At 39.9% G+C, this 25,148-nt stretch overlaps 1 protein-coding gene across 2 annotated transcripts; it reads right to left on the bottom strand.

The window, feature by feature from the left end:
• Positions 1–196: 196 nt before the first annotated feature.
• Positions 197–25,056, bottom strand: C5H11orf65 (chromosome 5 C11orf65 homolog). Of its 2 annotated transcripts, XM_034409610.3 has the most exons (11): positions 24,678–25,025; positions 21,487–21,718; positions 19,062–19,109; positions 17,190–17,307; positions 14,680–14,772; positions 12,940–12,993; positions 10,931–11,131; positions 8,479–8,612; positions 2,157–2,327; positions 1,485–1,540; positions 197–525 (listed from the first exon to the last, which is right to left on the bottom strand). In XM_034409610.3, exons 3-11 carry the CDS (start codon positions 19,088–19,090, stop codon positions 440–442), a joined length of 942 nt encoding a protein of 313 aa, XP_034265501.1. In that variant the 5' UTR covers positions 19,091–19,109; positions 21,487–21,718; positions 24,678–25,025; the 3' UTR covers positions 197–439. The 2 variants fall into 2 exon arrangements, with proteins under 2 accessions (XP_034265501.1, XP_034265510.1); XM_034409619.2 differs by lacking the exon at positions 21,487–21,718 and having other exon boundaries at positions 24,678–25,056.
• Between the last annotated feature and the right edge of the window lie 92 nt (positions 25,057–25,148).

Genomic DNA, 25,148 nt, shown 5'->3' on the forward strand with positions numbered 1-25,148 from the left:
CAGGGACCTTCTTCTGTTATCACTACCTAAACAATAATATGTGATTGTGTTGTTTCCATATCTTTGCTCACTTATATGTAATATCTTAAACTTGTCAGAATCAAAAAAATTAATGATTAAAAATAAATCTTGGAGAATTAAGAAATGTTACTAATTGTGTGTATTGCAACAGACATGTCATCTATCACAAAATAAGTTCACTAGGAAACTAAATAAATTTAATTTCAAATTTCTTTACATTCATTACATTTTATGTTAATGTGTTAAGGCACATTAACTTGACAAATGCATAGATTTCATCTTTTTATACTGAGTTTCTATTTGTCTCCTGAAGTTTTATGTTGATACTGTTATGACTGATGAATGTTCAGTTGTCAGATGTGTTTTTTTTTTCTTCTGCACCTATTAAAGTGAGTTGATAATAGGTCTCTCTTTTAGTCTACATTAGCTGAGATCGCATTATTTCTTGGATATCCTTTGGTATCAGTTCAGAAACGTTATAGTGTTGTTGAGTAAACTGGAAAGCTAAAGGTAAACATACAAATGAATATTTATACAATAAAACTTTATAAGAGCACAAATTTATTTTAAAATCATTTACAGTGGAAAACTGAATTCAAGGTATTTATTCATAGATAATATTGCATGATAGTGACACAAAGTGTAACTCCCCTGCATTCCTAGAAGATATACCCAATTCAAATTTACTGAATTTAGATTTATCCTTGAATTATAAAGTAATGTTGGATAGGCATAATCTTTTTTTAAGAAGTTTATTTTCTACAATAACTTGCAAAATGGCACATTTGCATCTGCAATATTGTATTCTGTGTCTATTTTTAGGGATGAGGTTTGAGACCACAAGCACTTTTTGAACTTCGGGAGAAAAGATGGCATAACACAAATTCCACAAATAGTAATATATATAATCTTGCAACAGGTCATAATTCTTACCAAACTGACTTCAGATATTTGATTGGGCCTAGAGACTTGCTTCTCTAGAAATAATGAAAGCTAAGACTTCAATATTAATATCATTTTTCTGCATTTATAAAATCCACATTTATTTTAGACACTCTTAAAGGAATATATTTGAAATGTTCACATAGCAAATCCCTCAAAATAAATTATAACAAAGATCCAAATCGTGTATTCTATGATCAGCATGGCTACCAACGCAATTCCAATTCATATTTGTTTTCATCCACTTTTACAAAATACTAATTAATTATGCCATAATTGTTTTAAGTTAACTGAATTAATTAAAATTTTAATTAATCAAAGATTTGCCTCCATAACGTTATACACCTAATTCTACAGAGAATCAGGAATTATGCATCTGTGGGATTACAACACCAGCTGCTCTGCCATCATCACACATCAGTCTCGTGCTGCAGGAGTCTTTAATTACCCATGTAATTTATGATCCAATACTCTTATCTTTAGATTAAAATTATGTAAAGAATGACCAGAAAAAGTTTTACCTTTAAAACTTTCTGAAGTCTTGCTTGTTCCAACTTCTTTCCATAGTTTAACATATCTAGGTAAACAATAAGCAAAGTGAATAAAATGGAGCAGTAATAACCAAATTGCAATCCATACTTTAGAGCAGGGGTGTCAAACTCGCGTTGTCACGGCATCGTCACATGACATATTGCGACTTTTTCCCCCTTTGCTAAACTCGACATGGGCATGGCCAGCGCATGATGCATCCAGCCCATGGGCCGCGAGTTTGACTGTAATATATATACATGTTCCTAGCATTGCACTCTGTCTCTAACACACACAAACACTTTTTAAATCTCCCAACTCTCAGTGGTTACAGTGTTACACTAAAAATTGCAGTAACCATTAAAACCATCCAAATTGCAAAAACAAAACCAAGGTGAAACTATAAGAATAACAAAAGGTGTGTAAGAGGTGTTACAGAAAAGCTTTTATTAAATAATTTCCTATATTACTGCTGCTCTCTCTTGTATATTTTGTGATTTGATTGGTGTCTGTGCGTGAGAGAAAGACCAAAGAGTGGGTGTGAGTTAATACATTAGATTAATTTATTAATATAAATTGACAGTAAAAATCAAAAGCTAAAAATGGATAATTTTAAAACAATAAGATTTAGAAAAGTAATGAAAGGTGAACTTTAAAACCATTACTCGTCATAATTCAATGCATTTGTCCACTTTAACATCTCATCTACTTCCCATTCCATCACTTGATCTATTCCTTCCTTCTCCAAGGACTTGATTAGCCCTTCTGTTGCTCTCTGAATTAAAGCAGTTGCCTCAGGATTCTGTGTTTTAACTTTCAGATTTTCGCCAAAGTACCTAGAAAATAGAAATATGTATTTTCATTCTTAATAGTTACACCATTTTCATTGAGTAGTAGTATTATTATAATCAAATTTATTTGCCACCCATATCTCAGTCTGAGGCAAGTATATGCACTCCTGCCCTTTCAAGGTAAGCAACGTTAAACAAAGGGCAGAAAAGGAGGAAGAAACAAAAATTAATAGACTTGGTTTGATAGATTAATAGAAATTAATAGAGCTGGCTTGGTCTATAGAACCAGTGGTTAAGGCACCGGGTTGGAAAGCAGGAGACCATGAGTTCAAGACTTGACTTAGCCATGGAAGGCAGCTGGGTGACTTTGGGCCAATCAAACTCACTCCGTCCAATTTACCTCAGGGTTGTTGTAGGGAAAATAACAGGAGCAAGGTGAGTGTTCACCATTTTGAGTTATTTTCAAAAATAATAAGGGCAGGAAATAAGCAAATAAATAAATAAAAAATAGAAAATTAAAGCATGAGGTTAAAAAAAAGGAAATGCAAATAAGTAGTTTACATCAACACAATCATTATACTTCCCCAAAGATTTCTGTTCCCCAAACCATCCTTGGTTGTTCAGCATCCCTACACAACTTCACTGCCTTTTAAGTTTCACCTCCTTGTTTGGAAGGAATTTCATAAACTCCATCCAACAGTGACCTAAGTCTTCCTCTGCTTATTTGCTCTTTCTTTACATGTTTTATTTCATAATTTGAACCTCATTACATTTTTCATATTAGTCATTCATTTTTATATCGACATTTAGTCTACGGTATATATACCCATTCATCCTTGATCTAGCCAACATTCACTTCCATCTGCCCAAAGGGACATATAGTCATTTTCATGTTTGTCAACAAATACTGTTTCCTTGCAACAAATTGTGCTACCCAATTCTTTTATATTGCCAGTAGCATTTCCTGAAATTTCTACACTTTCTCCTCTGTAGTAATCTTTTGCCATTTATGGATAATTTTAATCCATTTTTGCCTTAAAGCACAAGTCTCTTGACTACAGTAAACCTTCATATCCATATTTACTACATTATACAACCCAAAATTTGTTGCAAATCATTTGGGTTTTAGCCAACAATACAGCTTCATCTGCATAGAAAAATACACATTTCCAAATGAAACATCTCTAACATCATCTCAAGCAGTGCAAAGACATAAAATAATCAAGGGGACATTACATATTACCTTACTCCTTATTCAATATTGAAACTATTTCCTAATCTTTCTGTTTATTCTCACATGTGCTTTCCTTCCCTCAAATATTGTTCTTACTGCATTTGATAGTAATTTTCGAATCCCCGTTTGTGCAAAACAAGGATATTCATGTTTTATTTAACTCAACAAAAATCCAATAAATTTGTCACATTCATATTGTTTTCAAAAACCTACCAAAGAGCTCTTCTGTACTTCCCTTGCTCAACATAAAACTTGCCATATTTTGCCCATTGTTATTCCTCACATCCTTTTGATCAAAATTCTTCCAAATACCTTCACCGACACATAATAAACTAATCCCCTTTGAGTTTTTGTATTAATTCTGGTGCTTTCCTTTGTAGAGGGAACAATAACCTTTTTACAGTGACCAGGCACAGGTGGACTCTACACACCTACCTTACAAGTTGCACAACCATTCGGTAAGAAAATCATATCTACATTTAACACTTCTTTTGCTACACCATGGAGAGCACTGTTTCACAAACTTGGCAACTTTAAACATTGCTGGGTGTGTGTGTGTGTGTGTGTGTGTGTGTGTGTGTATGTGTGGAATTCTGGGAATTGAGCTCCACCCATCATAAAGTTACCAAGTAAAATCAATGGGAAGACAGCAGGAAATCACAAGTAGCGGTAATGCAAGATCCTCAGTTAATGACCCATGTGGTAAATGAGGGTAACCAGGACTACCGAACTGGAAGCACTAAATGGCACAAACACAAGGTTTTCTAAGTGGCACAAACACAAGGTTTTTCTATTTATGACAGTGTTGCCTAACAACGAAATTTTCAGTCCCAATTAGCGTTAAGATAATCTTAACAGGTACAGGTAGTCCTCGACTTATAACCACAATCGAGACCAGAATTTTTATTGTTAAGTAAGGCGATGGTTAAGTAAATTGCACACAATTTCACAACCTTTTTTCCCATGGTTGTTAACTGCAACAACTCGCAGTTGTTAAGTTAATAATATGATTGTTAAATGAGTCTGCTTGAGATTGACCTTGCTTGTCAGAAGCCATCTGGGAAAGTCGCAAATGACGACCCCATGATCCCCTAGGACACTGCAATGCGATTTGTATAAATACATACAAATTGGCAAACACCCAAATTTTGACCAGGTGACTGTGGGATGCTGTGAGAGTTGTAAGTGCAAGTCCCCGTTGTAAGTCACTTTTTCCAGGGTTGTTGTAACTTTGAACCATCGCTAAATAATAAAGTTGAACACTACCTGTACAATGTATTCAGATGGCAATATAGTTTTAATTTCTTTGAAACCATGTTAATAATAAAACATGCAAGTGTAGTTTTCCAACACATGGAAATGTGGAATTGAGGAATTTAGTCTTTGCAAATTGATTGTTTTGATACATATTTGTTAGCAATTAATTCATTTATACAATACAATTCCTAGACAGTACAATGTAAGGTGAAAAGTGAAGGACACACGTAGCATTTAAACTCTCTACAACAGAAGTGTCAAACTCAAGGACCGGGGGCTGGATCTGGCCCGCGGGGTGCTTAGATCTGGCTGCGGGACTGCCCTGGAAACAGTGAAGGACCAGTCCGCAGTGCCTCTGTCAGTGAAAACAGAGCTCGGGAGGGCTGTGTGCGGCTCTCCCAACCTCCATTTTCACTGGCAGTGGGTTGCAGGAGGCCATTGCGGCTGAAAACGGAGCTCGCAAGGGCCGCAGGCAGCACTCCGAAGCTCCATTTTCACTGGCAGAGCACTTGGGCCATCACAGGCTCTCCCAGCACGAGTGATGTCGAGCTGGCCACACACATCCAGGCCATGCCCCCCCCCAGCCCCCCAAAGTCAAACACAACCCTGATGCAGCCCTCAATGAAATCGACTTTGACACCCCTGCTCTACAACAACAACATGATATATTCTGCGACTCATTCAATTAAAAAAATGATTCTGAAAAAACTCGGCATAATAAATGATCAGGACTGATCTCTCAACAAGAAATTCAAACGGTTGCCTAGGGAAGCACGATTTTTAAGAACAACTACTGCACAAAGCACACTGTGACAGATGGACTGCCACTTCCTCTGCCATTAAAAAAGCCCGTGGCATGTTCCAGTAAATGCATTCCCTATGTAATGGAACAAAAACTCATTCTCTGGTTTCTGCTCTACCAAAGTTTATTGACTGAATCTGATTCTGCACCAGATCTTGGCAGAAACTGTGTTCATTGTTCACTGTGAGAATCATATTTGTCTGGTACATTCTCTGTCTGCTCCTATATAAATTAGACAGAAACCTGTGATCTTCAGGTGATACTGAACTTCATAATCCCTGAGAACTGGAGCTGCAACTGACAAGATAGGATCTCAAAAGCCACAGAGTTTTGATGCCACCTGGCCTCTCATCTCTTAGGAAAACATCTTGTTCACCTGTTGTGCTGAAGAACTGGTGCTCTAAGTTAGAAATACCCACAGCTACTCACAAAATACACACATGAAAATATGTAATGACTTCAGGCTCTCAGGAAGGCAATTTCAATTTTAACAACTCCACCCAAACTGTTTATTTGTGTATTAGAATTAATTTAGCCAGTTGACTGACAAACAAGGTATCTAAAGGAATCCACCCCAAAGCACTGGAGGGCACTGTTGTACAAGAAGCAGTCTTCTTACGAAAGACCATGCTATAGCATGGAAGGCAGTCTCCCCATGCTGATTTAAACCTGCCCTGTTTTATTGTTCTATTTGGACATAAATAAACACACAAACATCTAGAGAGCCACTATATTTGACTAATATAGTCTTTCCCGTTTTTTTTTAAATTTAAAAAAATTAAAACTCATTTAAAAATGTTAACTTACAACTTTTTAAGTTATCTCAGAACGTATCATATATGGTCGGCTTAGTTACTGTGGAAATACAGTTGTTTAAATATTTTACACCTCCTCCAATGTGTTAGGGTTACAGGCAGTCCTCAAGTTATGAACAGAATCAGGACTGAAACCTTGGTTGATGAACAAAATAGATCGTTAAGCAAGATGCAATCCCAGCATTCCTGGTTGTGGTCATTAAGTGATCTCCTAGGTTGTTAAATGGAGCAAAAGAACTGCCTGCTGAATTCAACTCCCCTGGAAAGAAACTATTCCAGTGGGCTGCATCCCCGCCAAAGAAATTTGGCTCCCCTTAGTTTGCAGAAAGGAACTGCTCTAACAGGCTGTAGAAACAGAGCTGGCATCTTCAGGATTGGTGCTCTTTTTCTCCACCCCACCAAAGGAGTTCAACAAGAGCCGAGGTGGCGCAGTGATTAGAGTGAGTACTGCAGCTGCTTCAGCTGACTGCTAGTTCAGCAGATCAGCGGATCAAATCTCACCGGCTCAAGGTTGACTCAGCCTTCCATCCTTCCAAGGTGGGTAAAATGAGAACCCAGATTGTTAGGGGGCAATATGCTATTTAGTATACTGTCTTTGGTGTAAGCCGCCCAGAGTCCTCGGAGAGTGGGCGGCATAGAAATATGACTAATAAAATAAGTAATAAATAAAATAAACTCCCCTTGGTAGGCATCTACTTCAGCCAGGTCCCAGAGGCAAGAAAGAGTCCTCTCAGCAGGCAGCAGCAACTTGTAACCTTTCCTGTTGGCTTCCCTTACTGACTTTCTGGGGAAGCCAGCTGAGAAGATTGCGAAGGGTCATCACCAGGGGTGAAATGCTCCCAGTTCAGACCGGATCGCGTGATCCGGTAGCGATGGAGACAGGTGGTTCGGAGAACCGGTAGCAAAAATCCCCACCCTCCTCATGCCCAACTGAGCCGCACAATCATCAGAGGCTTTTTTTTTTCTTTTAAAAGCATTTTTTCTACAACTTCCGCCGAAAAAATGCTTTTAAAAGTAAAAAAAAAAAAGCCTCTGATGATCACGCGGCTTGTCAAAGGCATTTAAAAGAAAAAAACCCTTTTTTTCTTTTAAATGCTCTGACGATCCCAGCTGAGTTCCCTGATCGGCAGAGGCTTTTTAAAAGCCTCTGCCGATCAGGGAACTCAGCTTGGATCGTCAGAGCCTTTTGAAAGCATTTTTTTTACAACCTCTTCACAGAAGAGGTTGTAGAAAAAATGGTTTTAAAAGGTTAAAAAAAAATGGCCACGCCCACCCAGTCACATTACCCCCCACCACCAAGCCACGCCCACAGAACCAGCAGTAACAAATTTTAGATTTCACCCCTGGTCATCATGGGGTGCCTGGCAACCAGCCATAAATGCGAACAGTTTTCCAACCACCCAGAATGCTATCATGTAACCATGGAAATGGAGGAGGGGGCAACGTGATGCTTTACAACGGCTTTAGGGGGGGTAAAATACCCCTTTTGGAGGCGATTGTAACTTCAAACAGTCATTAAATGACCGGTCATAAGTTGAGGACTATTCATATAACTTTTATTAGTTTGACTGAATTTGAATTAGTAATGGCTTCAGCCTATCAGGTTGGCATTAAGTGGAGGAAGGTTAACTTGGAAGGATGATTTGCCTTAGTTCTGTTGCCCTATCTTTTAGATCACAGGTTTTTTTGAACTTTTGCAAAAACCTGATGGATTTCCATGAGGGTAAGGGGGGAGGGGGAGAAGTCAATTCATTTTAACACCAATATTCTGTCACTAGAGCTTTGCCTTTTGATCAGGGATTACAGATATGTTATTTTTTTTTTTTAAATTAACAGGTTCCCTGGCCTGAAAGGTTTTACACTCCCCAATCTAGATGAATGCAGCCAATAGAATTGGCAGAAATGGTTAACTTGTGATTTATGGCAAGCTATTTCCAGCTGATGAATAACTCTAGTTTAATCATGATGGATTACCATTATATTAGCATAATATGGCTGAATGAATGATAATTAAAAACCACTAAGCTGATAATAAAATGAAAATTGACCACTCTCGTGTTCGGAATGTCAAGTTCCCTGTAAACTCACATTTTTCTCAGCCATTCGATTTTTCTTGCCTTTCTTCTTTTCGCCATGTTCCGTTTCCTCTGCTTAGGAGAATGATGGAATTCCTGTATTTTGGTATTGTCTTTCGTTGTTACAGAGTCCACACCCTTCCAATACTGAAATATATTGTTGAAAACCATTTCACATGTATCAGAATTTTTAAAATCGCTTGTCAAGGCTAAATACCTTTCAGACAACTGCTGTTCTGCCCCAGCTCCCTTCTCTCTACCAATATGCTCCAGGTTTTTTTAGGGCTCAACTCATTGATGCTTGCAGAGACAGATGATCTGGAGCTTGGCAATGGCTGGGTTTGAACAGTTTGCTATGTTAAAAAGGCAGGTTGCTAAATTGACATTGATATTCTCCCTTCCATTCTACATTGCGCTTATTGCGTTGGCAACTCTTAACACTGCTGTGACTCCATTGGTTGAAATGAGCATTACACAAATAAAAGGAAGTATGTTAAAGGTAAAGGTATCACCTTTCCAGGTGTGTCAGATTCTAGGGGGCAGTGCTCATCTGTTTCTTAGCCAAGCGAGCCAGTATTGTCCGAAGACATTTCTCTGGTCATGTGGCCAGCATGACTAGATGCCGAGGTGTACGGAACGCTGTTACCTTTCCATCAAAGTGGTACCAGGGGTGGGTTCTACTTAACTTTACTACTGGTTTGCAATGGGGCCACTCATCTGTGCATGCGCAGAAGCGTTCTGATGACATCGGGTTGGTGGGCGGAGCCTCCCGCCAGTTTTACTAGCGGTTCTATAGAACCGGTCTGAACCGGGGGCAACCGGTCTGAACCACCACTGAGTGGTACCTATTTATCTACTTGCATTGGCACGCTTTCGAACTGCTAGGTGGGCAGGAGCTAGAGCGAGTAACAGGAGCTCACCCCATTCCAAGGTACTTGGGTCTCAAACCCGGACTGTCAGCTTTCCAGCTGACAAGCTCAGTGTCTTTTAACCGCTGAGCCATTTATACTAAGGTTTAACCAGATGTTATGGTTGATTGGAATTTGTTGGTTGGGATTTTTAGAAATGTTGACAAAATTTGCCTATAAACTAGAATCCCCTTTTGGGATTCAGCTACCCTATAGAGATGCATTTTATTTAACATTTAACTTAATATGTGAAATCAGCCCCAATTGAAGAGAAGAAAAAGGAGAAGGCTATGACAGCTAATTATATTTCCTTTCAGAAACATCTGAAGCAAAATTGTAGGAAATGACACGAACCTTTCTGTTTCAGATCACGGTTCTCTGATATAAATCTTCTAAAAATACCCCTACATTCTGAGTTGGTAGCATAATACAGCCTTTTTGGTACAAGTAGTCCTCAATTTACAGCCATAACTGAGCCCAAAATTTCCATTGCTAAGTGAGTTTTGCCCCATTTTTTGACCTTTCTTGTCAAAGTTGTTAAGTGAAACACTGCAGCTGTTAAGTTAATAACATGGTTGTTAAGTGAATCTGGATTTCCTCTTGACTTTGCTTATCAGAAGGTTGCAAAAGGTAACTCATGTGACCCTGGGACTGCAACCATCATAAACAGATGCCAGTTGCTAAGTATCTGCATTTTGATCACATGACTGTGGTTTTGCGGCAACAGTTGTGTGAAAAATAGTCATAACTCACTTTTTTCAGTGACCTTGTAACGTCGAACAGTCACTAAACAGATAGTTGTAACTCAAGGTCTACCTGTAATGCTGTATTCTTAGTAAGATTAACCTGTAATGATGTATACTTAGTAAGATTAACCTAGCAATAGGCTGATTTGTAAATTAAAAGCTAACTCAGCTTTTAAAATAAAATGCCTGACATTAACCTGTAACCTTTCAGAAGTCATGTGAGGAAAAAAAGAGTTGAGACAAAACATCAGAAGGCAGAAACAGAAAAAAAGAATAGACAGGAGGGATTGAGATGCAATTGGTTGAATTAGGCCAAACAATTTCTACAGTGTCTGAAGTAGAACTGGAGCAGGGATTGATGGAATAGCTGAAAGGGAAGATAAATTTCCTGATCTCAGAGCCGTATCACAGATAGTCTCCCCTTTGTGAATTGTTGGGTAGTTGGTGATCTGCAATACAAATTGGAGCAGAAGTGGGAAATCATCTCTACTTGAGAAATTCTCTCAACCCCCATATCATATCTCTTGAAAAGAGATGAAAAGTTCAATAACCTTCCACAAAAATGGAAAAAATACATAATAGAAATAAATACCAGCTTCCTGAAGCATTCTTTGAAGAGATTGGAAGGCAGCCCCACATCATTTTGTAGGTTTTATCTATGCTTTTAACAGTAACAAACACAGCCATCACAACTCTTTGAAATGTGTCAAGTGGAAGGAAGTCACCCATCACAACCTATGCAAACAATCTTTTTTGGGGAGGGCAATCATAACAGGAACCGAGTGAGAAATTAAAATATTTATTGTCTTACTCTAATGGAAAGAAGTCGCCATCCATTATTCTCGATGCGTTTATACCAGTCACCAGTACTTTCATTGACGCTCCCTTTCTCCAACTTCCTTGGATTTGGTTTGGTTGCAATCTTTGCGTAGTCTTTGGGACTATTTGCGCACAAATCCACAATAGGTCTATGAGTAAATATTTTATAGTATATGCTGGGAGGAAACTTTTCCTGCAAGGAAATATCCAGTTTAAAAAGTGGTAAATGGAAAACATGTTGGGGTCGCTGCAATTTGTTTTTACAGATCCTAAGGAATATTCTCTGTAAATGTCTATTTATTATCAGAACGAAAAGGTTCTAAAACAGATCAGAAGCAGACTGGAATTATTTTTTCTTAAAATGCACTTCTGTGGGCCCTGAGAAAAATCATCGTAAAATGATTTTGGAAGTTCTATTATTTGCATAAAGGGCAAAACAGGCATATAGTATGTTTGTTAAGCGTGAAGCAATCCTGAACTGTATGTACAGTATTTTTAAAGAAGTATTCTGACTTTCAAAAATCCTTTCAATTCAACCCCAGCAACACATATCATAAAATGGAAACGATTCTTAAAATAATAAAAGCCAAATAAAAATCCACCCCCAAAATATAGTAGCCAATAAAAACGAATGGCATTTTCTTGGAGGTCTGCACCACTGGTGGGTTGCCCCTGGTTCGCACCGGTTCTATAGAACCGGTAGTAAAACCGGCGGGAGGCCCCGCCCACTGACCCTGACGTCATGAAAACGCTTCTGCACGTGCGCAGAAGAGCGCATGCGCAGAAGAGCAAGCGCGCGGCCCTGTTGCGAACCGGTAGTAAAGGGAAGTAGAACCCACCCCTGGTCTGCACACAAGGAATTTGATTGAACCTCTGCTGGAACTTGAATGAAATGGCTTCCTTCCTTCCCGTGAACTTCTCAACCACTTCAACTAGATGGTAATGATAGCTCATGACCAAGTCTATGTGCCCCTTTACTAAGACATTGCAAGAATGTATATTGTTTCAATGAATGCCAAAGCAGTTGGGTGCTCAAAAAAACCACAATTTCAATACTAATAGTGACAGCCAGTTTGTTGCAGTGGTTAAGGAAACCAAGAGTCCATGAGTTCTAGTCTCATCTTAGGCACAAAGCCCACTGGATGACCTTGGGATGGTCACTCTCTCAGCCAGGGATGGGCTTCAGATTCTTTAGCAATGGGTTTGCTGCACCGTTGCTGGGTGGGCGTGGCCATGGCTATCCTCGAGCCTTCGGGATGGCAAAAACTGCTTCCCCCAGGGTCCGGAGGCCCTCTGGAGGCCGGAAACAGGCCTGTTTCCGGATGTCCAGAACTTCCGGGAAGCCTGTTTTTCGCCCTCCCAGACCCTCCACACAGCCCCTGCATTTACCTGGAATGATGAACGTGCCGCGTAGAGACTCTTGGGAGGGGAGGGGCGTGGTGGGCGTGGCCAGCTAGAAGTGGCATTTGAGGGTTCACCGAACCCCGGCGATCCTTGGCTAGAGGATCACCCAAACCCTGCCGAACTCCCAGGAGCCTACCTCTGCTCTCAGACCCAGGAAGAAGGAACTAGCAAACCACTTCTGAAATCTTGTCAAGGAAACCTCAAAGACTTGTCCATTGCAAAGAGTCAACAGTAACTTGAATGTGCACACACAGACACAGTCTAATATCAAGCTTTTCTCATCATGTAAAAAAAAGAAGAAAGTCTGTTTTAAAGATGGATCTGCCTTCAGGCTTTTTGCTTACACAGATTTAGATTCTGCACTCTACTAACAAGTGATAAAGTCCTGGCATAAATTTACAAGTACTCCCAGTATGCTTTTTAAAGTATGAAAAAAAATGTGTTCTTTGTAAATTTACATTTTGTGTGATTATATTAATGTGCATACCTGCACATGTGCACAAAGACACACAAACATACAGATATGAATAGGCACTCATATTTGTACACTTGTTTTAATTATTATTATTAAAATATAATTATTAAATGTAAACTTACCCCACCTAGTCTGAATTTAATATGAACTCCTGCTGCAGCATCTAAAAATTCTGCCTGTAATCAAACAAGATTTTACATGTGATAGCATGCAAAAACTAAAAAAAAAAGTTAACAAACTTCATTACTCTATATATCAAAAACAGTGATAGAATATTACAGCTTTATAAAACAAAACCTTTTTTTAATGGAAATAAAGAATAAAACAATTGACTTAAGACCTCATTTTTAAACAGGAAATATGACTTTGCTTTATTTTACGTAATTCCTGAAAACTAGGTTTAATTTTTGAGAGAGCCATTTTCATTTGTCATTCTATATTTATTCTGAATCAATATTTGCAATCACAGAAAATCCCAATTTGGCTGTTGGCTACTCTGGGCAGAAAGGAACAGAGTTCTGTCAGCAACTCAGCTGTGAGTGCAACTGGGCAGGTTTCCACATGAAAAGCCAGAACACTATCATCCTTTTGGACAGAGATGGGCAACTATGGCCTCTTTACAACCTGTGGACTTCAAGTCTTCAACTCCCAGTGTTGCTAAGCCAGCTGGCTCAGGAATTCTGGGAATTGAAGCCTAGGGGGTCATAAAAGGGCCATAGTTATCCATTCCTTCTTTAGGGTCTCCTTTTCCCTTTCTTTTGACAAGGTAGAAGAGAAATCTGTCATCAATCCACCTTTATACAGGTAAGCAGAATGGTCTATCAGCAGATCCGAGCAAGCCACGTTCGTTGTGCTTTTCCACGCAAAACTGGAGCCTTGTCTGAGTTCACTCCAGCCTTTGCCTGGCAAGCCAAATATCCATTTGCCCAAGCTGAGATGAAGTGAGCGTTGGCAGTAATTCTGCTTTGCATATGCAAATTTGAGACCACCTGCCACAAATGGCAGTTAGCAGGAAAAAGAGAAAAAATAGGGTTTAGCACATAGATATGTAGCTTTTAAATGATGCCATTCGACAACATTTTGGTGTGGCACCAATTATAGAGAAGATGAGAGAAGGCCGATTCCACTGCAGTGGTGGTATTCAGCCGGTTTTATCCGGTTCGGGCAAACCGGTAGCGGGAGGTTCTGCCCACCTGCCTGGACGTCATCACATTTTTGACCCTCTGTGTATGCGCGGAAGGCTCTTGCGCTCACATTTGCGAACTGGGAGTGAAGGTAAGTGAATACCACCCCTGCTTCACTGGTATGAACATGTCCAGAGAACAAAACCTTCCACCGTGGCCAAGACTGCCTACCAACTAGAAGTCAATGGCCAGCGACTTCGGGGACGTCCAAAACAGAGATGGCAAGATACCATCAACAAAGATATGCAAGCTGCGGGCCTGCGCCCTGGAGATATAGCTGACCATGCAAGGTGACGCTCAATGATATGAAAAGCAGACTCTGCACTTGCGGGAATACACTAGGAAGGAGGAGGAGGAGGAGGAGGAGGAGGAGGAGGAGGAGGAGGAGGAGAAGGAGAAGAAGAAGAAGAAGAAGAAGAAGAAGAAGAAGAAGAAGAAGAAGAAGAAGAAGAAGAAGAAGAAGAAGAAGAAGAAGAAGAAGAAGAAGAAGAAGAAGAAGAAGAAGAAGAAGAAGAAGAAGAAGAAAAGTCGCTTTTAAATATTCACTACAAACTTTGATTATGCCATATTAAGCCACATTAAGTTGCACCCTGCTGCTAATGTACACACGTCATGGAACCTTGGATCAATTATAAAAGTGTGAATGCTTAATGCTTACCACTTCGTTTTAGCCCTTACCTCTCTAGGCTCAATGTACTTCATAAGATGGCAAGGTTCTCCATATTGCTTAAAGCCTATAAGCTCTTTATAGTATTCAAATACACCCATATCCTGGAGGGAATAGATAAATGCCGTCTAATTATAAATAGAAATATTACATTTGCTGACACTTGGTGCACATGAACATTTCTCCCAGGCTTCCCCTGACACAATTATTAATTCATATTGTGCTGATTGTATGTTATGGTGTCCACAGAGGTGGTGAGATTTATTTATTTATTTGCTTGCTTGTTTATTACATTTCTATAGCCTCTCACCTCAACCAGTGACTCCGGCCAGCTGACAGTTCCAAAACTTTAAAAACAATTAAGGCAATAAAAATAATATTATTTAATATTTAAATAATTCTATTTAAAATAACAGAAATATTCAAAAATACATGTATACAGCAGCCAAGGTAATTAACCAATTAACAGTGCAGCCACAAATGGGGCCCTTAACACATTCACAGCCACAGGCTCAGGTACCCAGCCAAGTTTTAAAGCCTTACAAAAGGATAGCAGGGATGGGGGCCATTCTAATCTCCAAGGGGGGGACTATTCCACAGAGCAGGGGATATTGTGGAAAAAGCCCTTCTTCTAGTGCCCCCCCCCCCCCAGCCGACATTATCTGGCTGATGGGATCTGCAATCTGCTGGATGGAATTAGATGGGTAGAGACTGTTGGAAAAAGGCAGTCCCTCAGGTAGCCCTTCATGTGTTCAAAAAGAAGCTGAAGAATTAAACAGGAGCTAGAGTCAAGACTGTAGATCAGCGGTTCTCAACCTTTACGGTTTCGCGGTTATGGGCAGCGGCAACGGCGGCAGCATAGGAAAGGGTATGGTTTCAGAGGTGGGTTTCAGCAGGTTCTGACCAGTTCTGGAGAACCGGTAGCGGAAATTTTGAATAGTTCGGAGAACCGGTAAATACCACCTCTGACTGGCCCAGCCCCCATCTATTCTCTGCCTCCTGAGTCCCAGCCGATCGGGAGGGAATGGGGATTTTGCATTAATCTTCCCCTGGAGTGGGGAGGGAATGGAGATTTTACAGTATCTTTCCCCTGGAGTGGGGAGGAAATGGAGATTTTACAGTATCCTTCCTCTGGAGTGGGGAGAGAATGGGGATTTTGCAGAAACCTTCCCCTAGAGTGGGGAGGGAATGGGGATTTTATAGTATCCTTCCCCTGGAGTGGAGTGGGAATGGAGATTTTACAGTATCCTTCTCCTGCCACGCCCACCAAGCCACACCCACCAAGCCATGCCCACAGAACCGGTAGTAAAACATTTTGAATCTCACCACTGGATCATGGTTTCACATGCGCAACCTAATCCCGCATCATGCACAAATTGAGTTTCACGTGCTCGCCTGTCGCTTGCATGGCCAGGTTCCCAATGGGCCGCAAACTGGGAGTAGGGGACCCCTGTCATAAATGACCGCTTCTGACTATAATTTAATTCATCATGGCTCCACATTCTCCAGATTAAATAGAGCTCTTTTTTTATTTTTTAAATTCACTGTTGGTTGCCAAATCAGCAAAAAGTGTACACAGTTGCCATAGCTTGATTAACCATGATTTATTGAATAAATCATAATTGGCTGGCTTCACACGTTCTCCTAAACCAGGGGTGGGCAGATGTGGCTCTTTTACAACCTGTGGACTTCAACTCCCAGAATTCCTGAGCCAGCTTGGCTGTCTCAGGAATTCTGGGAGTTGAAGTCCACAGGTTGTAAAAGAGCCACATTTGCCCACCCCTGTCCTAAACCATCAACCACAGCTCACAAACCAAAACTGCTCGGTTCACATATCACGGTCAGCAAAGAACTACAACTCGCATCATTGTTGATTATGATGTGTGAATCCCTGGAGTGATGGGAAGGACAGAGTTTTTTTAAACTAGATATAAGGTGCCCCCAATCGTCTACGGCTTCAAGTCTTCAGCCACAAAAAGGAACAAGTGTGTAGATGAAATATGACTTCTTGTCCCTTAAGAATGCAACAATTGTGGGACCCACAGGTACCAATCCATCCAAAATATGTAGACGTTTACATAAATAGACTCGAAAAAGCATATTACTCAAAAAGCATATTACTCTAGAACAGGAGTATCAAACTCAAGGCGCGGGGGCTGGATCTGGCCTGGGGGGTACTTAGGTCTGGCCCAAGGGGCCACCCTCGAAACAGCGAAGGACTGGCCCATGGAGCGTCTCCCGAGTTCCGTTTTCACTGGCAGAGGATTGCAGGAGGCCATGGTAGCCAAAAAGAGAGCTCAGGAGCCTGTTTTCATTGGCAGAGTGCTCAGGCCACAGCAGGCACCCGACACGAGTGATGTCGAGCTGGCCATGCCCACCACAGCCACGCCCATCCAGACCACATACACCCCGCCCCCCCCAAGGTCAAACACAACCCTGATGCGTCCCTCAATGAAATTGAGTTTGATACCCCTGCTCTAGAACGAGGGATGACGGTGTGTTTGAGGTATTGTTAACTTACCAGCCATTTTTTCCAGGTTTTTTGAATGATGTGTGCTGCTTTCTCCCTTTTCTCTTCTTTCTCATCATCAAATAATTCTATCAGATTCTTTGGGCTTATAATATATTTTCCGGAAGTTCTTAAAATAAAATTTCCATGATACTCATTTATGCTCTATTATGAAATTATTATTTGCATTATAATATCGGATTTATCTTTTCATATTTTAAAATTCTCCTTTTCAACACTACACAGCCATGAAGAAGAGTTTCGGTATTATATAATTTATATAGAAGTGCAAATGACTTTTAAAATTGAAAATATAAATAGGCCAAAACCAAATCTGGATAAATGAAATAAGGACCTCCCTGGTGATAAAATCACAACCAGCAGCTTAAGCATCAATCTTCAGTATTGGGGACTCTGAATACAGACCCATGGAGACAACTTAAAGTTTTATACCAAGAACTAAGCACTAGCAATCATGCAGGAAGCAGAGCCAATATATATAGCAATAGCAATAGCACTTAGACTTATATACTGCTTTACAGTGTTTTATAGTTCTCTCAGCGGTTTACAGAGTCAGCACATTGCACCCAACAATTTGGGTCCTCATTTTACCGACCTTGGAAGGATGGAAGGCTGAGTCAACCTTGAGCCTGGTGAGATTTGAACTGCCAAATAACAGGCAGCTGGCAGTCAGCAGAAGTAATCTGCAGTACTGCACTCTAACCACTGCGCCACCGCGGCTCATAAAACCTAGAGGACTCTTAGAAGAGAAGAGTTGAGACCCACCACTTTTCAACTTACTGTCCTAAACCTCTTCAGCCACTAGAACAATGCTTCTCAACCTCAGCAATTTTAAGATGTCTGGACTTCGACTCCCAGGATTCCCCATGCTGGCTGGTGAACTTTGAGGGCTGAAGTCTATCTATCGTAAAATAGCTGAGGTTGAGAAAGGGTGCACTAGAGAAAGCTCTGTTTAAGGCAACTTGGAGTCTACGGCCTGAAAGTGAGAGCTCTTATTTTGAAGCCTTCTCAATTCAATTCTACTTTGGCCACCTAATGAGAAGAAACGACTCACTGGAGAAGAGCCTAATGCTGGGAAAGATTGAGGGCAAAAGAAGAAGGGGACAACAGAGAACGAGGTGGCTGGATGGAGTCACTGAAGCAGTCGGAGTGAGCTTAAATGGACTCCAGAGGATGGTAGAGGACAGGAAGGCCTGGAGGCATGTTGTCCATGGGGTCACAATGGGTCGGACCCGACTTCGCAACTAATAACAATTCAATTCAAACCTCTATTGTCAATGCACAACATGTGTACAATGAGATTGGCTAAGCCTCCCTTAGTGCACCCCCCCAACCCAAATACATCTCAATAACTCACAGTGAAAGAAGGAAATCCCTAATCCAGTAAATGATACTAACAGACACACAATCCTCTATACATATTTGTGCATAACATTACATTATATTATATTGCACCAATATGAACATGTTGCACATTGCGCCGGCCCTGTGACTCTATCATGCTACATAGTTGTGATGTTAAGTTGCATTCAGGAGTCTCGACAGCCCACGGAGAAAAGCTGTGTGTTTTGAGTGTTCAATTACTGCAACTGGTGAAAACTGTATAATTTCCCATGACACTGAAGCAGGAAAAGGGCAAAGATTATAGTTTTAAAATAACTCCATTACAACTGACAAGAAAGAAAACTTCCCTTAATCCAAACACTGTTGGCTTTGTTCACTTGTGCCACTTGGACCCAGCAATGTAAACAGTGCACCCTCAAAATTATACCATGCATCTCTCCAGCGTAAACACCAAAAGATTGCCCACCCTGCTAAAAGATGTAAATACATACTCCTGCTATGAGATAATTACAGTCTTACCCATATTTTTTCCTGAAGCCTTCCTGCATTGTAGTACTATGTTTGGTGCTGGGGGAAAAAAAAATCAAAACTGTAGATTACTATGCAATTCACGATTTAGGGGGAAAAAAAATGCTGATAATTTCCATGGTTTGGTATTTTATAGCATGAAGTGGGATAAGGGTTTTTTTTTTTTTTTTTTTTGGTATATTGCTGAATTGCACTCATTTAGGTATATGAACACTGCAGATCATTAGCACATCTAAAAGGGATGAAAAGAAAAAAAAATGAAAGGCTACATCATATAAACCCTTTAATTAAGGCCCTTTAGAGCCTTGGTGGCGCAGCAGACTAAAGTGCTGTTAAATAGCACCATCTGCCTGCCATTACTGCAAGTTCAAATCTCACCAGGCTCAAGGTTGACTCAGCCTTCCATCCTTTCGAGGTTGGTAAAATGAGGACCCGGATTGTGGGGGCAATAAGATGACTTTGTATAAAAAAGAACACCGCTGGGGAGGGGGGGCGAAAGCCCTACCAAGCAGGTATATACAAAAGTATGAAGGCTATTGCCTAACGCATTATAAGCCGCCCTGAGTCTCCGGAGAAGGGCGGCATATAAATCGAACCAATAAATAAATAAAATAAAAAATAATACTGACAGAAGAGAATATTTGTAGCTCAGAGTTGAAGAGAGGCGCTTGGTGCTCTCTGAGTTTGATTGTTTTTTTACAGATGTTTCATTACCAAACTGGGTAACATCATCAGTGCTCTACTGAAACATCTACCAAAAAAAGAGAGAACAAAAACGAAGTTCAGAGAGCACCAAGGACCCAGCAAACTGTTTAGTCTGTGGCAGTATTTATTAAAGTATGGTCCTACAAGAGGTCCTAGTCTCATAGAGGTCTATGAAATCCAAATTATTTTCCAGCCTATGTTGAAAAATAATGCATTAAAATTCCATCAAATAATTGTGAGATGTGGTAGCAGCAGCAAATGCATCCCTTCTAATTTTTAACACGGTAAATATTGATAAATATAACCCATACGAAGAAAAGCTCTTTGAGGTTCCTCCATAAGTTTTTTAAATGGGAAGGAGGTCCCGAGAGAGAAAACTTGATCTGTAGGTTCCTTGTAGTTACTATCAGATTTCAGCAATTGCACTGAAATCTGTAAGAGTTCTTTTTATCACATTTATATAGTCTGTGGCTCTTACTTTGAAATAACTATGGCAATAAATTGGTACTTAACCAATAACTTGTTTTATTGTGCTTTGTTTTATTGAGCTTTTAAAAAGATTACAACTTGTGAAGGCTCAGACAATGCTTTTTAGGAATAAGATTCCTAAATCTTATTCCTAAAAATCTATTCAGATTTTAGAACTTTCTAGGAATAAAGTATTTTTAAATTGAGATACGTATATTGGGTTTTTTTTAGACTTAATACTATTGTACATTTAAGAGAATACAGTATAGTGTAAATGTAACGTTTATGTGCTCAGGAAGCCAAAACATTTATGTGATTTGCTTTATTGTGATATTTGCTTTATTGCAGTAGTCTGGACCCAAACCCACAACATCTCCCACGTATGCTATAGTTTAAGAAATGTGTGCAGTAAACCAGAAACAAATAAAAATTTTCAGAGCATATTAGATGGAATTCTAAGTGTTTAATCATTTAGAAAATAATGTAGAAAGATAAAATGGAGTCCCAGACATATCTAGATTAGATTATTCTTGCAATTAGCTGTACCCTGTCTTATAAAATGGTTTTCAACCTTCTTTGAAGATGGTTTTCAACCTTCTAAATTGGCTAAAATCAGATTACATACATACATTAATTCCTTTGTTATTAAATCATTGCTATTAAGTACATTGCTGTCAACCTCAATTCAAAATTCTTCAAGGCCCAGAATAAGCAGCTAACTCTGGACGCTGGACGCTGATTAATTTCAGAACTCCCAGTATTAAACTCTACCAGAGTATGGTTTATTTTCTGAAAACTAGAAATCTAATGGTTTCTAATCTAATGAAAAACCAAGTGGGATCTTCTTTGCTGCTGGTGTCACCCTGAAACACTGAGAGTTCTGTTTCATCTTCAGTGTCATGGAGTTGCATAATACACACCAGGAAAACAACAAACAAACAAACAAACAAACAAAAACACGCCCCAAATTTGCGAATGCAACAGATTAAGCTCTGCCTAAAGCTATTGCGAGTTTGGCAGGTGAGTTGATGGACATTTTAACCCAGTGTTTCCCAAACCTGGCAGCTTCTAAAATGCGTGGACTTCAACTCCCAGAATTCCCTACCCAGCACGGCTGGCTGAGGAATTCTGGGAGTTGAAGTCCACATTACCTTAAAGTTGAGAAATACTGTTTTAATCCTCCCCGGTTGCAACCCTGCTCCCCTCGGCCGTCCCGCTCCCTGCTTCCGACCCCGAAGCCTGCCTGATTAAGGTGGAAGAGCCCAGCGGTGCCCTTCGATCTCCAGCGGAGGCAACTTTGGCCGGTCGTTGAAGGCGTTTCGGTTGCCACAGCAGCCACCTGGCGGCGAGACGCAGACGGCCGGCCGGGGAAAGGAACGCGGCTGGCCTCAGAGACCGACGCTGCAAAGAATCTGCCAATGCAATGCCCTCGGCACTGCAGGAGCCCCCTCTGTTTTGCCTATTTTGTATTCCTCCTGCAAAAACAGCTCATCAGCTATTTGGTGGAAAGGATAGAAATAATAGAAATAATAGAAATAATAGAAATAATAGAAATATAGAATAGGAATAGGAATAGGAATAGGAATAGAATAGAATAGAATAGAATAGAATAGAATAGAATAGAATAGAATAGAATAGAATAGAATAGAACTATAGAATAGAATAGTATTGAATAGAATAAAATAGAATGGAAATATAGAATAGAATAGTATTGAATAGAATAGAAATATAGAATAGAATAGAATAGAATAAAATAGAAATATAGAATAGAATAGTATTGAACAGAATAGAATAGAAATATAGAATAGAATAAAATAGAAATATAGAATAGAATAGTATTGAATAGAATAGAAATATAGAATAGAATAGAATAGAATAGAATAGAATAGAATAGAATAGAATAGAATAGAATAGAACTCTTTATTGGTCAAGTGTGATTGGACACATGAGGAATTTGTCTCCCGTGCATAAGCTCCCAGTGTACATAAAAAGATATGTGATAAATCATGATCATAGTCATCATAAATACATTCATCATGAATCATAAGATACAACACTTCGTGATAGTCATAGGCTACTGTTTATTTTTCTTATTGGCAGTTTTTGCTGTCTTCCTATAACGCCGTTCCTAGATCCCAAATGGAAGGGATCCAGATAATCCGTTTCCTCCGGAGCCCTCTGATACTGCAGTCTGACCATCTTTTTTTTCCCAACCACCTTGCCTCAAAAAGTATTAATCGGTGAATAATTTTAATAAAGGTGATTTTTTTTTTTTGCTGGCATGGATTTGCGTTTGTGTACATTCCTGCAAACACCTGTCGTGGACAGGTAGAGTACTTACACCTGCATGCTGAACATGGGATGCCTAGCTAAAGACTACATGGAAAGCTAACCAGTGACATAATAATTGTGACAAATGGCAGCCTTTAAAAGCTCCCTGAATCCCAACATACAGTAGTCTTGATAGGAGCAGGGATAAGTCAAGAAAAGAGAAGAGGGCAATTTGTTATTTATTGCTGTAAAGAGCTACATATTTGCGACAGTTTTAATGAATGTAAAAAAATAATAATTCAATAATTCTGTTAATTAAAAACTGAAGACTCTAAAATTACACGTAATAGTTACTTAAAATATTATCTGAAAGTGTTAACTTTCTTTAATACTAAACTGATGTCTATTCTGATGCTCCAGTAGCAATAGCAATAGCACTTAGACTTATATAGTGCTTTACAGCCCTCTCTAAACGGTTTACAGAGTCAGCATATTGCTCCTAACAATTTGGGTCCTCTTTTTACTAACCTCAGAAGAATGGAAGGAGTCAACCTTGAGCCTGGTGAGATTTGAACTGCCAAATTGCAGGCAGCCAGTAGCCAGCAGAAGTAGCCTGCAGTACTGCACTCTAACCACTGCGCCACCAGTACTAGCCTATTGGTTAATACAATTGGCTCCTGGAGACTCATGCTGTCTTCATCAGTGAAAAGAAAGTACAGGTAATCCTAGACTTACGACCGTAATGGTGCCTGCCCATCATGACTGATATTCATGCCAATCGTAAAGCAAGTTGGTCACGTGACTGCCCCAATTTAAAAACCTTTTTTGTGGCAGCCGTTAAGCGAGCACCCCAGCTGCCATGGTTGTTAGATAAATACCGAACTGGTATTTCACTATGGGCCCAATTTTTCCAAAAACCTGAAGGAAATCATTGTAAAGTGTGGTTATGTGACCATGGGGCACTGAAAATGGCTATAAATGCAACCCAGCTGCTGAGTTGCTGAAGGGCAGTGACATGACTACATGTTGGGGGACGACAACTGTTGGAACCTCAGATCTGTACCAGTGGTGAAATGTAAAATTTGTTACTACCGGTTCTGTGGGCGTGGCTTGGTGGTGGTGGGGTTAATGTGACTGGGTGAGCGTGGCCAATTTTTTTTTTAACTTTTAAACCCTTTTTTTCTACAATCTCTTCGAAGAGGTTGTAAAAAAATGCTTTTAAAAGGGTCTGACGATCCCAGCTGAGTTGCCTGATCGCCAGAGGCTTTTTTTTCTTTTAAAAGCTTTTTTTTACAACCTCCTTGTCTGAGGAGGTTGTAGAAAAAATGCTTTTTAAAGCCTCTGACAATCCCAGCTGAACCGCACGATCATCAGAGGCTTTTTTTTTTTACTTTTAAAAGCATTTTTTCGGCCAAGGAGGTTGTAAAAATGCTTTTAAAAGTAAAAAAAAAAAAAGCGTCTGATGATCGCGCTACTCAGCTGGGCCGGGGGTGGTGGTGCAGGGATTTTTGCTACCTGTTCTCCGAACCACCCGCCACCATCGCTATTGGATCGGGTGATCCGGTCCGAACCGGGATCATTTCACCCCTGATCTGTACCCCCCGCACCTGGTAAGTTAATCAGAATTTAGAACAATTGCAAGTTGAACAAGCAACGAGTTGTAAATCAAGGATTACCTGTATGTAACGTGATTCAAAATAATTATTTTAGTGGAGAAGATTTTGACTTGCCTTCTCCCACCAAATCAATTAATGAGACCTGCAGCCAAATAATGCTCATGTAGTCTAGCAAAGAGGCACTTAAGCTTGCCAGGTTAAATTTAATTAAGTCGGGCTGTGTTGTCACTGGGGCTCGTCAAAATATTTACTATTTTAATAGCCTTGGCAACTTTAAAAAGACACTCCCCCTGACTTAATTATGAGAGTTATGAGAGTTATCAAAAGTTTGATGTATTTACGTGAAACCTGTTATTGTTTTACTATGGCCACTTTTTGTTTTAAGCGTTATTAAATTAAACAATGACCAGGAGGCAGAAATGAACCAATACTATCTGGCTCAATGACCAACATTCGAAGCAAACAGGAACTTCTTTTATTTGAGCTAAGTATCCACTGAGCACCATTTGTACTATTAAAAAGCATGGATAAGTAACTCTGTACTTACCTATCTGGAAGGTAAGCTCAAATGAGCTCACAGAAGTTACTCTTAAAGAAATCAGTACCAAGTTACCGTCTTACTGATTGCTCCCCGTGTTTATTTCCGGTGCACATGGCAAAACAATAGACCACAAAGCTTTTCTCATAAATCAGAAGTTGCTTTTTAGTTTCAACCAGATTACATCTTGCTAAATCTTTTTTGATGGTCGGAAATTATCTAGCTCCTTTGAACCAATATGTAACTTGCTGTGGTTGCTCACTTCCATTACCGAGCTTCAAAGGTTGGCAGATTCATGCAAGCTTTCATTTCCTGTTAATGGGAAAGAGGTCTAGTCACCGAGCAACTTCAAAAGATGTTCCTCTCCAGTGCGAGTGACCTAATTTACAGAGCCTGTTGGGCAACTTTTGGGCAGGTCTCTGTGTTTGGAAATCAAGATGCAACTTGCATACATAGCACTGAGACTCACAGACAGATACA

Source organism: Pantherophis guttatus, chromosome 5 (genome assembly GCF_059756535.1).
Source record: "Pantherophis guttatus breed Tessera chromosome 5, ASM5975653v1, whole genome shotgun sequence".
In the NCBI taxonomy this organism is placed as follows: domain Eukaryota; kingdom Metazoa; phylum Chordata; class Lepidosauria; order Squamata; family Colubridae; genus Pantherophis; species Pantherophis guttatus.

What these genes read in the sequence shown, in the direction of transcription:
- C5H11orf65 (XM_034409619.2), bottom strand. Translation starts at nt 19,090, where the DNA reads ATGCAGGAAGGCTTCAGGAAAAAATATGG. An exon ending in GGCGACTTCTTTCCATTAGA is followed by an intron (nt 8,613 to 10,930) that starts GTAAGACAATAA and finishes AATATATTTCAG; the next exon opens with TATTGGAAGGGTGTGGACTC. An exon ending in AATGCATTGAATTATGACGA is followed by an intron (nt 1,541 to 2,156) that starts GTAATGGTTTTA and finishes TTGTTTACCTAG; the next exon opens with ATATGTTAAACTATGGAAAG.